The sequence below is a fragment of the Abrus precatorius genome, unplaced genomic scaffold, assembly GCF_003935025.1.
Source record: "Abrus precatorius isolate BTA unplaced genomic scaffold, Abrus_2018 Scaffold11, whole genome shotgun sequence".
In the NCBI taxonomy this organism is placed as follows: Eukaryota; Viridiplantae; Streptophyta; class Magnoliopsida; order Fabales; family Fabaceae; genus Abrus; species Abrus precatorius.
The window spans coordinates 25,417,048-25,436,431 of record NW_020874303.1 but is presented as its reverse complement, the minus strand read 5'-3'; the positions used below and the strand labels follow the sequence as shown (position 1 = coordinate 25,436,431).

Genomic DNA, 19,384 nt, shown 5'->3' with positions numbered 1-19,384 from the left:
ATGAAAATAAAGTTATAAATTTATTATTTGTGTTTTTTTCCCACGCAAATCATTCAAATTGTCACTTTCTCACATTAAAAATATAAAATATTTATGTATTTTTTTATTAAAATATACAATATTAATAAATATTATAATTTTTTAATAAAAACTTACTATACTTAACTTTTTATCGCATGTAACTTTGCAATAAAAATTCACATATATTCTTATAAACTATATTAGGTTTATAAAATTTAAAAATTAATTTATATTTTAACGCTTTATTATATTTTAATGGATGACATTTCATAATAATATCACTATAATTAATTATTACATTAAGAATGTTATTTTATTAAATTTGTTATTTATTGTCATTTCATCGTTACATATACTCATATCAAATAAAACAATTTACTAGAATAAACAAAATAAATTTTAATTATTAAACACTATGATGAATAGCTACCGTCACATAATAAAAAAAAATATTTTAAAATTAATAATCTAAATCACCATCTAATAATTAATTAGGTGCTTGTAGAAATAGCTTTACTAAGATAAAAAGAAAATAGAAAAGGAAAATATTTGTAAGAATCAAGCTTTTTTCTACTATGATGTGTCCGCAACTCTAGCTAAGTGGCTAACATGAACTTAGCGGCATAGACCTTTAGAAATTGGAAAATTCACCGGTGAGTAAAATATGAATAAGTTGTCAGAGGGTTCAGTGGATGATGGCAATCATTTTAAGTACATCAATTCAAATTAATGAATCAATTGTTTAAATAGTAACATTATTGTGAATAGTGAGTACTAGTATATGGCTTGTAGAGTTCCCTCTTCCGACCTTAAGCCACATTTAATTCAATCGGGGGTGGGGGATTGATTAGTAGAGTCATATACTTAATTCAGATTTGACTTGACAATGTACAAATTTAGCTAATTAATTACGCTCAACTCATTTAGCAAAATATACATTCTCTTCATTTAAGTTTTGAAATCGACGAGTGGTGTTTAAGTTAGATATTCTTTATTTAATCTGCGTAAAAAAATAATAATTTTAGTTCCTCTAGTAAGTGATTTTTTAAGCTCAAGTATATCTGATTTTCGTGTAAAATTAGAGGTAAAATCTCATACCAGTCCATCAGTAATGTACTAAATAACGATTTTATTAAAATCTCACAATGTCTTTTTAGGTTTAAAAGTCTAAAATTAATTTAGTTCGCAGTTCCCCCTCGCTTGAAAAATTTTGCATTATGAACGTTTGAACTTGTTAATACGGAAAATGTTATTTTTTTAAAAAAAATTGTAAATTTTTTAGTTCATTTTAGCAATTTTTGAAATAAAATATATGACACAAATTTTATATAATAAAAATTATAAAATGAATACTTAATTTAAACATACACAGGATTTTTTTTAAGTGATTATATAATACTTTCAATGACTTGTATGTTTTAATATTAATCGTTTATAGTAAGATCTAAAAACTAAGATTTATTTCACTTTCATATGAAAAATGTTTTTTTATTAAATATGTTGCCTACATATGATCGCAAGAATCGTTAAATCTTACCTTTATTAAATTTTTTTTAAATAATACAAGTATTTAATATTTACTAAGTCAATAAGTCTTAATCACTAATTATGAGACACAGAGATAATTTCACGTAATTTAAACATTTGTAAATATATTATCTAACAATTGATATTTACTTATATTTAATAACATATTAACATTAATACAAAGTAATGTAATAAAATATTCATTAATTTTATTTTATATAAATTTTTACAAACTTATTTTATAAAAAATTTCAATCAACAACTAAATTATAGAAATTATACTATATAAAAAATTATTAAGAAATATAAATTTTGTTATTAAATGAGGTATTATATGTTATTAAAATTTTAAGTTACATGAATCACACTGGTAAAATTTTTTGAATACTCAAAAAAATTATAGAAACATGCATTGATTAAATAATTAAAAAATAAATATTGTTAAAGTAAATATTTAATTTAATTCTTGAAAGTACTTAATAATCCATCAAATTTATAATTATAGAATATTTTAATATTTTTATCCATTAATTATGAAAACTAAAATAGTTACTTACTTTCCAAGGATTAAAGTGTATGTCTCTAATATTTTTTTAGGGATTTCATTCAAAATTTCTAAAAGATATAATTTGACCTGAAATTTCAAATAAAAATGTTATTTCTTAATTAATAGTTGTAAGACTAATTAATATAATTCTTTTAATAAATGTTGTGTACAAATTAAAAAAACACAAGTCTATACGTACGGCGATGATTGCCTACGCAATGGAAAGTTTCTTAAATGTAACTAAGAAACTTTGCAATAAATATGAATATTAATTGTTATGATCTTTAATGTTAAATGTATACACTTCTTTAAATGCTTTTATTATTGAAATAGGTATCGTTGGTAGAAGGTCGATTATGAAATTTAAGTCTTCTTTCTTCTGTCTCGACATTGGCAGGATGCTTGTATTGCTGACCTCTCAGAAAGATTTAATTGAGGAAGGGATTTCAGCCATTTCATTTCCCTACAATAAATGAATTTGGTGTAACAATACAAAGCACAACATATTATTATGACTTTTACCCTTTTCTCTTATATATTTCCCAATTATTCTTTTTTATTTTATAAAATAAATACTAATATATGACATTCAAATCTTTCTACTATATTACAATTACATCTCAATTCCCAATTTCTCTTATATATTTGCTGCATTGTTCTACTTATTTTCTTAATATCTCTTATTATTTTATAAAGTATATTTTAAACAAAAAAGTTTATGGATTATTATCTTAAAAATATCAAATTTATTTATCATTTTTTTATTTAGTAATTAGAAATTCTTTAAGAATAAAAGGCACGATAATTTTGAAATTTAGAATCATTCTTTGATAATGAGGTTTGGTAGATCCTCTTATATATTTATTCTCCTGTTATTTTATAAAATATTTATTAAATGAAAAAGTATATATATTTGTTATCTTAAAAATATCAAATATATTTAATACTAAAATGAATTATACGAAATAATATTTAAGAAATACCAACCAGTGTCCAAAATTAAAAATAATAATATTTTATTGAAAATCATAGAAATATACTTACTTTTATAAATTTTAATGCATTTAAAATAGTATTTAATTTATTGATTTTTAACAAGTGCTTTGAAAATGATATCACAAACATACTATTGTGAAACCTATTGGTTATTAAAGCTTAATATTGGTTAATAAAACCTTCTTTCATATCACAAACATAATTTTAAAAAAAAATATTTAATTATTTATTCCAAGGTAAATAATATTGTGTAAAATTTCAAAATGAAAAATAGAAAATGAATAAAGCTAGACAAAGTTGTTGGAGTGCTGCAATCACCGAAATGGTTTCCACTTAAAAATATCGATGGATTAAATAGATACTGCATAACAATAATAAATGTATTTTTGTATATATATTTTTCTTAACCTTAAAACATGGATATTAATAAAATATACCAGTTCCTCGTAGTCGCATTTATGATTAGGCTTAATTATATTATTTTTCTTTAGTTTGATGAATTTGTGAATTTGATTTTTATAGTTCTTTTAGTTAAATAAGTCTTTCTTACTTTCAAAAAATAGAAAAATCAAGAAATTTTGTTTTTTAATGTTAGATTAGGATTAGAAAAAGAAAAAAATGAATCTTTTTATATTTTAATTGAAATTTAATATTTTTTTATTTATAGCATTGGATATCTGGTCACCATATTAGTGCTAATTATTTTAGACTCAGTTTATACACAATAATGCTCTTCACCTCTTTCATGAGTATACTTAGTGGAGATTGAGCATTTGATTCTTCTCATATTTACCAACTGACTCAGCTCAGGATAAAAATTTATGTTTGGTTGAGTGTACTTTGACGAAGAAATTTTTTTGAAACAATTTAACTAATTCAATTGATTAACTTACTGACTAAAAAAATGAGTTTGAACGTTCCAAGTAGAAGAAAATTAATGAAGGGATTAAATTTGTAAAATTTAAAAATATAAAAATTCAATTAGTTTAAGAAATTAAAAATACAAAATTATACAAAATAAAATTAAAAGGACTAGAAAAACAATTTGCTTTATTATTCTATTTATAATGTATAACAATACAAAAACGTAAAAAGTATGATACTTGGTTTGATAACTACGAAGGCCCAAAACTATAAAGCCCAATATACAAAAATGAAGGAATAAACAATAACACTACTTGGTTGGACACGAGGTGAGAACGTTGCAAGGCATGGCGACTCTGGATTCCGACGTGACGATGGTTCCGGCCGGCGAGCCCTCAGGCAGCGCCGGTCCTTCTTCTTCCAACAAGAAGCCCAAGCGCTTCGAGATAAAAAAGTGGAATGCCGTCGCTCTCTGGGCTTGGGGTGCTTCTCTCTCTTTTTCTTAACACACTCTCCCAAACCCTATTTTCCTTTTCCTTCTTCTAATTTTGTTTTCCTTTTTGTTTCCATGCAGACATCGTTGTGGATAATTGCGCTATCTGTCGGAACCATATCATGGATCTCTGTAAGCGTGTTAATTCAATTTTCGTTTTTGGGAGTGAATTATTGTTGTTTGAAGACGAAAACCCTAATTCAATTTGAGTTTGACCACTGCTTTAGGCATTGAGTGCCAGGCCAACCAGGCTAGCGCCACTAGCGAGGAATGCACTGTAGCTTGGGGTATGCTTCAAAACCCTACAATTATTCTGTCAATATTGATACACCATCATTCCCTTGATTCCTATTAATTGATGATTTTGTGTGAAATGCTGTTGTAGAAAGTTTTCAGTTCTCATTTTGGGTTCATATATCTGTGAAGAGTGTCAGTGATAAAAGCTTTAGGATTATTTAGAAATGAAGGGGACTTGAGTATAGATGATTGTCTGAGGAACCATTCGGCTTAATAAAAATTATGTTTTGATCCTCCTCTATGTGTGCTGTGCGCGCGTCTGTTTGTTCTCCTTCAGTGAGGCCAAAGGTGCAAGTTGCCTTTATGCACTGATGTAAGCTTTGCTGAGTTGGTCTGTCTTTCCTCGTTTCTTTGTTTTCCTCTCATCTTAGTCAGGATTCTCAGCACCTCCCTCCTCTTCCTTTTATTTTCGATTGAACTCTTCAGCTGATGAAGAGTCAGCTCCTTAAGCATACTGTGGATGTGGAGGCATATTTTTCACCCTGTTAATGCTTTCTTTTTATCTGGCAGCTTAACCTTTATGATGCTGACACCACCTTAAATTCATATGGTTTTGGGATTGTTTGATAAGGCATAGATCTTATTGTAAAATGACACCCCTGCTAAAGTGAAATTGAATTTTGCTCTCAAAGGAGTGCAAAATGGCCCATCCATAACTAAGACTCAGTAGGAAATGGGTTGAACACTTCTCCTAGGAAACGTTATATCGTTGATAATCTTACGAGTTTAAACAGTAGAGTTAATAGCCTGCCCTGCTGCCATTTATACAGGCAAGTTTCACTGGAGCCTGCCCCTCATTTGGGCCTTTAACCAAATAGCCTTCCACTTATCTCTTCTTGCTTGAACCTTAGCAATTGGGGAATATTTATCACATTTCCTATTTTTTTGGTTTTGTTTGGGGCGGGAGGGGGTGTTGCCCACAGCTTAAGTAGTAACTGGTAAATAATGTTAGCCAAATAACCCATAATGCACATTTGAGTCTCATTATCACCTAATAACCCTCAAGGCATATAGTTACACTTTTAATCTTGCCATCCTTAAAATAATCATACAAAACACATGTTCATCCTCACTATATGAGCTATTGTGAATTGTTATGGCAATCTTTCATGGTAGGCCGAGGGAAGTGACAAAGTAGAGAGGGCACCAGTGTCTGAGTGGGATAGAGCAGACAATAAGGGTGTGATAAAGTTACAAGAGAGACAGGGAAATCATTTGACTTTGATTGTGAATTCTGATAGGATACCCACATCTGGATAATTGTTTATTTATTTATTATACATAAATATATTTTTTATTCGATGTATATTGCTGTACTGTTAATTTTTTGAAATACTATCACTTTTGCAAATTATGTTGAATACTTGTACCTGTGCCCAGGCACAGAGCAACATCGGGTAAAAATCTATGTTGAATGCATTCGTGAAGCAGGATTTTTAAAAAATAGTTTATAGGTCATTCTCTCATTGCGTAGCTTCTCTAGTTGTTGTATTTTGGCTTAACAGCAGCAGTATTACTAAAATTGTTGCTTGCTTTGCTGATATCTTATTCAATTACAGGGGTTTGTAACCATGCTTTTCACTTCCATTGCATAAGCCGATGGCTCAAGACCCGTCAAGTATGTCCCCTAGGTATGTAGGCCAGGTTCCTTTTTCACTTCTCTTTTTCTGTGTGGACTCAATGGATTTATTAATGCTCTTCTCACTGACTTGGCGTTTCTCTGCTGGTGTAGATAACAGTGAGTGGGAGTTTCAGAAGTACGGTCACTAGAACTTTGATGCCGTTGAGCTACTGCCTGCTTAGACATTTGGACTGTATCTATTTCTGTTGAACGTTTATCGCCCTCCCTACATTTGTTGTCCTTTGCTCGCCTTCTGGAGTTTCACCGCTATCTTTCAAAAACGTCACTTCTATATGGTTTCTCAGATTGTTACACCTCCATATCTACAGTCGATCATATCGTTATTTTAGCATACAAATGTGGCACCTCTAGCGGTGGTGATCCACTCAATGACATATGATATATGGAATATTGCAACACATAATTTACTGCAAATATTCTCGAATAGGATATAAAAAGAACAATTCTATGTCTTCCTAATACACTTTGTTAACAAATATCCTAATTATTAAAAAAAGTATAAAATAAAATTTAATTCCCAGTATATTAAATCCTTATATCTCATTTAATATTTTTTCTGTGCATTAAAACTCCCAGTGCGCTCCCATTTTATGTTTGGAATGCTATTAGACAAGCACATGCTTACGCCCTGCTGTTATATGCTGCAAAATTTACTTTAAACAAATAATTAAAAAATTCTACTTTGTAGCAGGGCATTTGTACACATTTTACTGTGTGATTCGAATTTTTTACTTACACATAAAGTAGCATTTATTCTTTGGATGTTCAAGAATCGGCTAAAATTGAATTGAATCATTGAATCGAACTGAACTATTTGTTAAAATAAAAAATCAAACCGAATTGAAGAAATTGAATCCGAATTCAAACAAAACCTAATTACACTACCAAATTCTTTCCTTTCTTTCGGTTTTTTCTTTGCTAATTTATCTGATTTTCAGTTTGCACTAAATTATTCCAATAGAATAGGTATGTATTACATAATTCCTGTACTTAGTTTGTACCAGATTCACTGTAATGTAATAGTTCATATTATATTCACCATTGTTTTAATACACAAGAATAAATAAAATAAATTCACCATTATTATAATGCATAAGAATAAGTAAAATAGATTTACTATTGTTGTAATGTATGAAAAACTCATTTAAGCGAGAGAATTTTTGCTTGTGAAAAATTCATATAATTTTTTAAAAAAAATTATGATATTTTTGTTTGAATGGTAGTATTTTAGCTTGAACAAAAATTGAACAGTGCTATTTTATGTGAAAATTTGTTTGAATGTACTAAGTATTAACCTTTTAAACCACTCTAATCATTATGTAGAAGACAAAAATCATTCTAAATGCTATGCAAACACAAAGACAAATACATAAAACTTATAGATATCACATTTTAAATCATGTTGATGACTGAATTATTCAGCTGCTTGTTTATCTAACAACAATATGAATCAAGCAATATGCCACTACTTGGAACTGATTCCAAACTGTCAAACCAGTTCTGAGCTGAAAAACTTCTTAAATAACTAAACTGGTTTATAAACTTATAAAATACTTCAATTCAAAAAATTGACTATAATTTAATTCATTTTAGTTTAGGTTCGGTTTTTTATTTAAATTGAATTTGAATAGACCTAGTTTAAGCCATGAATTTTCTCTTAGAAAAAATATTTGTAAAAATATCAATTTTTAGTTGTCATAATTTACTTTCTCTTGGAAAATCATTTGAGAATTAGGTTATCATATTTCATTAAATATAAATGTATAATGACATTAACTTTATTATCTTTTCGTACATATCATTTTAATAATTCATTACAAAGTATTAAATAATTAAATGTATACATTTTTTTCATAAACTATATATATTTTTCTCTTGAGTAATTTTGTTTGAGATGAATAAGAATATAATAAATAACATTTTTTTCTAAATATTTAATGTAATTCTATTTATTAGAATTTAAACTTAAAATCATGTATTAAGCTATTAAATATATATATATTAAAAATATTTACACGAATAAATAAATTATTTATTTTTTGTCAAGAAATAAATGCATTATCTTGGAAAACGCTTCCCAATTCAACCACAGGATCCCAGATGGTATATGTCGAATATTTTTAATCGACCTCAGACTCCATATGGGTGTGGGATAACTGAATGGAATCGGAGAAAAAACCAGCCCGAAAAACCTTTGGCCGAACTGCTTAAAAGGCCCTGACATTACAGATTTCAATAACAGTCATAAATGTCTGACAAAAAAAACGACAAAACATCGGCCATAAATATGATATAAATTTTTATTTTTTTTAAATCTGTGCAACATTGCAGAGAGAAAAAGTTATTTATAATCTTTAATAAAAAATATAAAATTTAATGTAATTAGATATATTGATACTACTAAAGGTTAATGAATCAAAATTTAATACATGAATAAAAATATTACTAAATGTTGTAATTTTTGATAAAATTATATATATATATATAATGCAGTGAAATGTTGTACAAATTAAAAAAGAAAACTGATTTTACTTTTAATTTTTGAAAGAGTGCTTGTGACTAGAAGTATGTAAATGTAAAGTATGAGAGAGTAACAAGAAGTGCAAGTGCTTGTGGAAAAAATAGAAAGTGAATGATCATTACCAATAAAAATAGGATTAAAACTATCATATGCTAATATACAATAAGAGTAAAATGCATTTCTTTATTTCATGTAATATAAATGTTATATTTTTCTTTTTTTATTATAAAATATTTTATTTAGTCTATTCAATTTTATATTATTAAAAATATTTTTTATAGATTTAAATTTTTTTTGTGTAATATAAGCGTGTGTAAATATAAATTAAATGTATCAATTTATCTTTTATTCATAATGTACTTTTTTTATACCTTAATTCTCTAAATACTTTCAAGCTATATTTTTCTCTTTGAAAATATTGAAGCTGCAAGCTATCTACACTTTTACCCTTTCATCAAGAGTGAATTTTTTTTCATTATTTGATATTAACACATATATTTAATGATAAAGGATTAATTCATAATATATAACGAAAAAATATCAAACAAATATTTAATAATGTTTTAAAAAAATAAGATAGATTAAATTGTGATACAATTTATTTTTTTTAAGAGAGAATGTTATAATATTTAAAAATAAAAGAAAGAATAATGTAATATGTGTATCTTTTGGAGAGAAGAATGTAGTTTATTCATACAACAAAACCGGTTACAATTAATGTTATTTTGATTCATATTCGAATGATTATGAATTTATATTTATTAAATATAACTTCTGCATTAAATTTACATTTATATGATTTTTAACATATTTTTAAAGTTCACTCTCTCTCACATACAACGCAATTCTGTATTGACATGATAAAAATATAATTGAAGCTTGCTCACATATACTTTTAATACTAACTTTTGTTGTAAGAAACACTTGGATAAATCTTAAATTTTAATTAGAAAAAATAAAACCTAAAATATTTACAATTGTATACTTAAATTTTGTCAGTTTCACACCATGTATTCCAAGTTAGGATTAAATTTTGACCTCACAAGTCAGAAGCTTGAATTTCTCCAGGCAAAGGCCAGCTGCTACGGACCTAAAATTGAATGTGTTGAGGCAGAGTGAGTCTGCTATGCATTGCAGATGTAGTCCAATTTTTATACTTGGTTTTCCCGTTCTCATTAAATGTATTCGGTTGAAAGTTGAGATATGATAAGGAAAATGGCCTCCAATTCCCAAATGAAATCTCATATGAAGCACAAAGGTCAACCCCCTTCCGAGTCTACATATTATTTATTTCGTTGCACGTTCTCTACTTGTCTCCCTTGTTTTTCTGTTGCACCCTCACACCAACAGTTAATTTAACTGCTTCATTGTGGTCATGGCCCACCTTAAGATTCTACATCATGGCTACCCTTTTTCTCCATTCTCTTACTCATCATTTTTGCCTTATAAATATATATATATATACACACCCCTCTAAAAATAAGACTCTTTAACCTTTGACAAACAAAACACTCTCTCTCTCTTGATGGAGCATTCTCTGAATCCTTCTATGGGAAAAACTGTGTCTGAGGAAAGCGGTTGGACTTCTTACTTTGAAGATTTCTCAAAAGGCATTGTGGAACAGCAAAGTCAGTGTTCAAGTTTGGGTGGCTCTTCTTTGGTCTCAGATGCTGCTTCTTGTGCTGCATGGAATCTCTCACATCAGGATCACCTTGTTTCATGCTCTTCTATTAGAGTTAGGGACCCATCAAATCTCTCTAAGAAATTGTGTTTCAAGAAAACAAGAACCAAACAGATATCACAAGATGACCCTTTGGAAGACACTGCTAGCTCCCCTCTCAATAGTCCCAAGGTATATATTAATATAATAAATGCATATAATATTTAGTCTGATTTTTTTTCTTTGCCTTTTCATCATTCATAATGGACTTCTTTTGTCCTCTTTTTTTACAATCCTTGTTATGTGCAGGTAGGAGATTTTAATCCAGCTGGAATGGTTTCCAGGAAGATTGATGATCAACTAGATGGTTCTACTTCTAGGGTAACCCTGCTAATTTTATAATGTTTCTGTATCAGATGAAAAAATAATTCTGGGTCTCTATCCTTACCAAGTTCTGTGGTTTATGATGATTGTGCAGGGTAAGTTCAAATCAGAGAAGGTGCAGACAGATGTTGAGTGTGACATGAATTTTAATGGAAACAATGTGGAGTGCCCCACAGACCTGAAGAAAAGGGGGCTCTGTCTTGTTCCTTTGTCCATGTTGGTTAATTATTATGGATGATTCAGACTTTTGTCTACAATCACTACTTGTCTCCTCCTCTTTGTGTTCTTCTTTGTAGCTTGACTGTTCAGGTTACCCTTCTGTATACATAGCATGATCAGTGACATATAATATGTATTATACCAATCATTGTTAACATGCTCATAAATTGACTCCATAATTTGTGTTTTGTTAATTTATTCATGAAAGTAGAATCTTAAGTAGTGTTTTGGCATTCTCCAAGGAAACTATGCTCTAAACTAGCAATAAGGACAGTTAAAATAATAATTAAGGAGGTAAATGACAAAGTTCGGAAAACATTTGATTGGTATAAATTTTAGATTAATTAACTAAATGTAAATTTCTACAAATTAATGCAGAAGAGAAGAACAGCATTTTTCATGCTGTTGTTGATAATGGTTGTAGGTGAAAAGTGGGCAATGTGAAGTGAAAGGAAGAAAGGAATATAAAATCAAATAGTGGATATACAAAATATATATAAGAGAAAGAATTGTGAAAAAAAAATATTAAAAATGTAATGAATAAATTCATATAATTATATAATGTTACATATTCTCGAACAACAATGCGCTACTTCAAAAATGTTTTTTTTATAATTTTCTGCAACTTTTTCATTGAAGAAGAAAAATACAATTGTCAATATAAATGATATACCATTGAAACATAAGTTACATAGGCTAATCAAAATATTATACTCACATACAAAGAAAGAGAGAGAGTAATATACTGGTAAAATATTAATGAAATTCAACGAGCCATCAACATGTCTACATCTGCACGAAGTAAGGATCAAAATGCTTGTTTTTGTGATTATTAACAATCAATTAAAGTTCAACTGGTAATGTTATTTTGGTCTTTAGAGAAAATATATAAATGTGTTGTTAGTATTTTATTTCTGTAAGTTATTATAGGACAAACAAAATTTACTAATTAACTCTTGAAATTGTTTACTCTCTTCTCATATAGTTGAGAGAATGGCTACCCATTAGTACTAATCTTTCTGATGAATAGCTTTAAACTGCAAGATCCAGGCTTGTAACCAGTGTCATACATGTCTGCTTTTGATAATTAAGTAAATACACATTTATATGTGGAAGTGAGTAGATCCTTTCTAGTATGTAAAATCAGTAGCCTGCAAAGAAACGTTTTATTTTGTGGCACTTTTAGTTGTAACAACTTAATTACTTGTACGCGCTTATGAGAATTTTAAGTTGCATCATATAAATTCTGATAATATTCTTGTTTGAAGATTTTAAGGTTACCCATTATGTTACATGGAAACACAGTTTGGAAAGATCACTTTGGCGGATTTGTTTAAATCTTGCTTGTGAGAGTAGTTTGGAAGAAATTATAGAAAACTTTCTTAAGTTTGTGAAAATAGTTTACAATTTTTTAAATAATTTGTTTTAATAAAATTATTAGTATAACTTATTAAAATAAAGTCTTGTAAACTTATTTTAATAAATTTCATAATTCAATTTATAATACAAATATTTATGCAATAAAAAATTATTTAATAAATACTTAATTAAACGTTTTCCTCAAAACAAATTTTATATATATATATATATATATATATATATATATATATCACAGACCATCAATCACATTTATTACTTTTTCTTTTCCTTTCTTTTTGTTTCTTTGTTCTCTCCACCCACCTCACACTCAAAGTGAAGGTATAATTAATTGTTGTATATGATGATATTATCTATATGTGATTTCCTCCTTATCAGTGTAATATAATAACTTTTGTAACTTATAAATTTTATGTTGCTAAAATGTTGATAACAGGCGATTACTTATGGGTATGTTGTACAAAACATTCTTTTGTGATTCGTATATATGCAGGCTACTGTAATCTCCTTGTTGCTTTAGATCTTGATGTGATTTTGCATACGGATTAAGGAATACCCCTTGCATTTACAACATTCAGAAAGGTTATACAAGTAGAAAGATATATTGTTAAAATAAAAAATATACGCCCCTAACAAAAAGATGTATATATATATATATACACGTTTAAGAGAGAGAGAGAGTTCTCACAATACATGAATGTTATATCCTATATGTTGTCTGATTCCCCGGAACATTAGTCTCTTTAGGAACTCTTGCATCATATATTTCTGAATTGATGACAAACTCAAGGCAAACAATCAATATTTATTCTGAGAAATGTGCTAATGATTAATATAGTTACTTTATTGTTTAGTAATACGATACCTACTCCAGCATAGAAGAAAATCAGAACACTGAACCACGAAAGGTATATATGCAGGCTTCTTGTAACTATATAATATATCAAAACTATTTAAAAATAAGAAACAAAAATTAGATGGATAGATTTAACAATTATTTTCATCTCATACCTCCGTGCTGACCATTCAGTTAATAAAGAATATTCGGAAGCGGCTGCAACAAAGACCTCACCATGTGCTCTCTAACATTTAAAAGCACGTAAGCACGGAGGAAGAGTTTTTTAGAACATTTACATAAAAACTCCACAATGATGATACTAATTGTTCTTCTTCTAAATTATTATTATTTAGTTCCAAAAAGTCCAAGTTATATTAATTAGAGGTTTTTTTTTTCTTAAATACTCATCCTCTCTTTCCTTTTTATAATAGTAAAATTTAATTGAGGCAAGTTCTTGAAGATGACGATGTACTTTACAGCTATATATGTAGATTGATACAGTCATAAACACGATCATCTTGCTTTTTAAGCCTCTTGATGTTTACCGTCATTTGTTGATGAGTATGTATAACTTGCATGAGAAATATTTCTTTTTTTGAACAGAAAAAGAAATTTTTATTAAGGGCATGAGCAATCTTCCTCATTTATTATTATTCTTATGCATACGGGAATGGTGGTTTTGCGAGGAAGCTTTAATTATATATATATATATATATATATATATATAGTAAACTTGACGTAATTATTGTTTATGTGGCCATTATCTACAGGTAATTCCCATATGGTCAACATCAAGTTATGGTTCAAAGCTTCCAAATGAATCAATATGTGTGTGCTATTCAATGGTGAAGCTCAATTCAATCGATTTATGTATGCTTTGTATGTAAGCTTTGCCTGTCACGATCAGAAAGAAATAATACAAATGGGTGAAACTGTTGACAACGATATTTATATAATTGCATGCCATGGCAAGATCAAAGTTTTGCGCATCGACAACATTGGATTTATGTCAAATAGTGTACAGGGATCTTCTTTTGGATCAAATTACCGCTAGTTTGAAAAGACAATTATTTAATCTGAACCACTCGGCTAAAAATTGCTTTACATCACTCATTAGGTAGCCAATCAAATACTTAACCGCTACTAATGATGCGATTTATGATATGGGGTGGTAGATCAAAGGTCTAACTCAAAGCCAAAACCTGAAAATTAGAGGATTCATCTTGACCTTTTATTACATACATTCTATGATGATCGATCAGATGGGAGCACAATGGCGATCAATCATCAATCCCATCATCGTTCACCTCATCTCTCTTCATTGCAATGAAATTAGAATGCCCATTTGTTGCAATGTATCTATACAAGCTAACACAATTGCATGATTTGAAGTGTGATGATTTGAGCTGTTTTTGTGACAATATCTGTTACACCATGGAAAAGATAGAAATCGAATTGAAAGCTTGAATGACATTATATTCTTTTAATTTCTTCCGGTCTAGTTATGTATGCATTTAACAAGTGAACATGAATGTCGTTTCAACTTTTTCTACCCGATGAAGACACGCTTATTTGAGGGAGGAGCTTAGGTCACTAGGTAGCCTAATTCGCTCCTTTTGGCAGATCTTATGTGCATTTGGTTTATTACACTTCGTTTTTGTTGCTACATTTTTAAATTGATAAAAAAGGGGATAAAGAGGATGTTTGAATTTTTTTAAATTTAGATATATTTATACTTATTATGAGTTAGTCCAAAAATGTCTTTTTCTTAATAGCAAAAAAAAAGTCTTTTTCTAAAGTTAATTAGAACCTGATGACCACCAACAACCTCATATATTATTGGATCGGATGTTTTATCCGAGACCTTCAACATTATCACTTACAATTGATAGCATGATATCTCTCACGCTACGGGTTTCAAACCTTCAATGGTTATGTCAAGCTATATGAAATCATGTGGTATGTTGTGTATTACAACACTCGAACCCTTTAAAAAGAACTAATGTCATTGCACCATGTACCCACAATATTCTATTGTTGTTACCCTGTTGGTATAAATATTAATTTTAGCGTTAGAATGGTTCTAAACGTACTCTTCCACCTCCATTGCTCTACACACTTGCATTAAAACAACATTAATCTTCAAGATATAGATATTACCTAGATCAGCAACTAATATATATATATAATTGATACTTTTAGGATTTTATGAAAAATAGTCATTTGTTTTTCTAAAATCTTAAAACCAAAAAAGAAAAACAAAATAATAAATTATAGTTATTAATAAAAAAATATTACCTTAAACGAGAAAAGAAAACAAATCAAAAACCACTTTACTATCTCTTATTTCTTTCCTCCTCTTTTCTTATAGAAGTATGATTCAAAAGGAAAATGAATAAATTTAGGAAGCCATTTACGATGTTAATTTACGCCGAAAAGCTTCAACAAAAATGATAGGGTCTTGTTAAAAATAGCAAAATTAGACCTTGTGTTATGGTTCAAGTATTCCATTCCCTTATGCCACTGTCATTCCCCCCCCCCCCCCCTCTTATATGTATATGCACGGTTTTTTGCTATATTCGGAAAGTTATTATATCTGCGTGATTTTCGGTTTATGGTCATAGAAAGCCAAGCCAACGACAAAGTGATTGAACCAAATGGCTAGCCAAGAAAAGAAACATATTCGTTTTCAAATTATGCCGCCCCACAAAGTAATTAACTGGGCATTAATTAACCACCATGTGCTACCCATTCACACTTAACCTAGTCACATTCGCTATTGTGAATGATATTTTTGTATTGCTCGATGATGTATGCTGTATTGACTTTTGTAGAAAACATGTTTCCATTGTCCCCCGTGACAAGAATAAAATCAGACCTACTTAGGCCCCGTGAATGGAAGCAAAGTGAGAAGCAAGTTCAGACAACAGGCAAGTTTGTGCTCCTTAATTACCTTTGAACTTTATCTTGAATGCAATTTTGCAACCATTAGTATATGACAAATGCTACTCAAATGTCATAATTTGATTTATCAACCCCTTGACAGTTTTTCATTTATTTTATTTAAATTAATTGTAAAAAAAATTATTGATTGATTATTTATGATCATATGCGCATAATTCATGCCAAAATTAATAAATGTATTTTGTTGTGAGCACCTTTATAATAGATCTCTAAATAAGGCTAGCTAATTTCCGTTAACGATAATTATATTTATTTACTTGATAATTATGTATATTTTTGCTCAAATAGTATGTGATATTATCAAGGTTTAAGTCTCGAGTGTGAAAAAAATTAAGTGTGGAAAAAACTTTACTCCCTGATATGAGTTCACTAAAATAAAATAAAATAATTGAGGTCTAAAATAATATTCAAATAACAAGGATCTATGACAAAATAAAAAACCTCAAGTCAACATTGAAATTGAACCTAATTATTTAGATAAAATGTATAATTAGACTCAAATATTAAAAAAAAAGGAATTAAATATTCCTAAGTTATAATAGATACATTTGTTTAAGTTTTCAAAATATTTTTTCAATATTTTTTAAAAGTTTAAAATAGTAACACTAAAAATAAAAAATTCGCATCATAGAATTACCTTCTTTTTTTCTAAAGCCTAAACAAGAGGCGTTGCATACATCATTTGTCTAAGCAATTAACTCACAACAGTGTCATAGATTCAATAAATACGAAAAAGTAATGTATGTTGTCGTTTCTACATTTCAAGTAGGTAAACAGCAACGTGCATTTCTTTATTATATACTAGTTGGATGAAAATAGGTAAGGCCGTTTAACATGGCTTGTGGCTTAGTCTAGATTAAGCTTAATTTGATTTGTTCTTTTTAATAAATAAATAAAATTTAAATTTTTTTTTAAGATTTATTTAAATACATAAGTTAAGTCTGAATTGCTTATAAAATTTAATATTAAATTTGACAAATTGATATATATATATATATATATATATATATATATATATAATTTAAAAATAAAGTTGTCAAAATATATTTAAATAATAACGTCATAATATATTTTTTATATTCTTAATTATATTATTATTAAATTAATATATTATGTTATAATTCTTTTTATTTATAATTATAATAAATAAAAAATTATATTCTATTTAAAATTAAAAATATTTATACATTATTACACTTTTTAAATAATAAATTATCATATTTGTTATATTTAAACAAGTTAAAAAGTGGTTAAATCTTTAAATAAGAATAAGACGCAATTAAAATTAAATGAAATAAAATTTAAAAATAAAATAATAATATTATATTAACATATTTTTTATATTTTTAATTTTATTATTATATTAATATATTATGTGTAATTCTTTTTTATAATAAATAAAAATTATATTTTATTTAAAATTAAAAATTTATAAAAAATAATAGAAAATAAAATAAAAAATTTAATATACAATATATATATATATATATATATATATAATAGGACCATATAGTAAATAATATAACTTTAAATAAGTTATATATAATAATATATATTTTTTAACTTACTACATGTCTTATTTTTATTGGTATAAATTTTTTGAGTAAAATTTGACATAGATGTATAGATGTAGATAGATTTTTTCTTAAAAAATATAGTTAATAATATACATTTGAAATTCAATAATTAATAAATATTTACATAAACAAAAAATATAAATAAAAAATTATATTTTAATATATTATATCAGTAATATTTTTTTATATTTTATTAATGTTATAGTATAATTAATTTTACGTATATTTATTAATTTTAAAAAATTAATAAAATTAAATATTTTATAATTATTTTTTTAATTTAATAATAATAATTATTATTGTTATATTATATATATATATATATATATATATATATATTGCATTGAGTTTAAATTTTTTTATATTAAGTTTTATCACATATATTTTTATTAAGACAAAAGTTTAGAAATATAATTTATTTTAATTTAAATATAAATTTTATTAATTCTTATTATGTTCATATGTTATTTTTCTGTATCTATAAATTTTATAATATAAATATTTTTTATCTATAATTTTTATAATGACGATATTTATTTATTCTTTTAAATATAATAATTTTTTAGCTGATTTAATAAATTTTGTGAGTGTTATATTTCTTATTAATTTTATGTGTTTATTATGATTTTATTTATTAAATATAAGATGTCTTTATACAAAAAAATATAATTATCATAAAAAATAATTAAAATATTTAATACTTTAATAATTTTTTAAAATTTAATTAAGAAAAATAAAATTATAAAAATTTTATAATATGAAAATATTTATAGTTAATGCTTAAATAATGTTTTAAAATTTATTTATAAAATTATATAAAAGTTGTTATAATTATTTAATAATTATCAATAACATAAAAATTTGAAAATATGTAAACTAATTTGATAATAAAATAATTATATTTTTATTAATATTAAGATTTTTTTGTAATAAACTTTTTTAACAGACTTCAGGTCAGACCAAAATATTTAAATAAATTAAGACAAATTAAAAATAAAGTCTTTAACAGGTAACAAATCAGACTCAGGCGTAATAATTATATTACAGAGCGAGTCAGTTTAGAGTAAAGTCTAGCCTAACCATTTTCATCCCCACATACTAATATCAATCTTGTTTTTTGAGATATTGCTGTAGTGTAAATATCTAATCAATATATATATATATATATACAAATATTATATATATATTCTATACATCACTTTTTTTATTCTATACCTTTCTGAACATATACAAACATTATAATAAGTATTTATCAAACATTTTCCTACTTGCATTACTCTCATTTTCTTTGAAAATGTCTTTACTACTTTCAAAACAGTAAAGTTATTTTCATCTGGCCCCGTAGAAGAGGGGGACAAGGATAGTTATTTTCATGTATCTTTATTCCTGCGGACATTCTCTGAGTTTGTACATCAAAATGGCCGGCAGCCAACAACCTCTGCTTAAGCTGAAGAACT

General features: G+C 26.9%; 2 protein-coding genes across 2 annotated transcripts; both read left to right on the top strand.

Moving 5' to 3' along the window:
• The first annotated feature begins 4,279 nt into the window (after positions 1–4,279).
• On the top strand, positions 4,280–6,841 carry LOC113855424 (RING-box protein 1a). The gene is made up of 5 exons (XM_027487063.1): positions 4,280–4,438; positions 4,530–4,580; positions 4,676–4,735; positions 6,305–6,376; positions 6,478–6,841. Exons 1-5 carry the CDS (start codon positions 4,303–4,305, stop codon positions 6,513–6,515), a joined length of 357 nt encoding a protein of 118 aa, XP_027342864.1. The 5' UTR covers positions 4,280–4,302; the 3' UTR covers positions 6,516–6,841.
• A 3,592-nt stretch (positions 6,842–10,433) lies between these two features.
• On the top strand, positions 10,434–11,190 carry LOC113856544 (vascular-related unknown protein 1-like). Its single transcript, XM_027488399.1, has 3 exons — positions 10,434–10,760; positions 10,878–10,949; positions 11,047–11,190. The coding sequence occupies exons 1-3, from the start codon at positions 10,434–10,436 to the stop codon at positions 11,188–11,190; spliced, it is 543 nt and encodes a 180-aa protein (XP_027344200.1).
• The last annotated feature ends 8,194 nt before the right edge of the window (positions 11,191–19,384 follow it).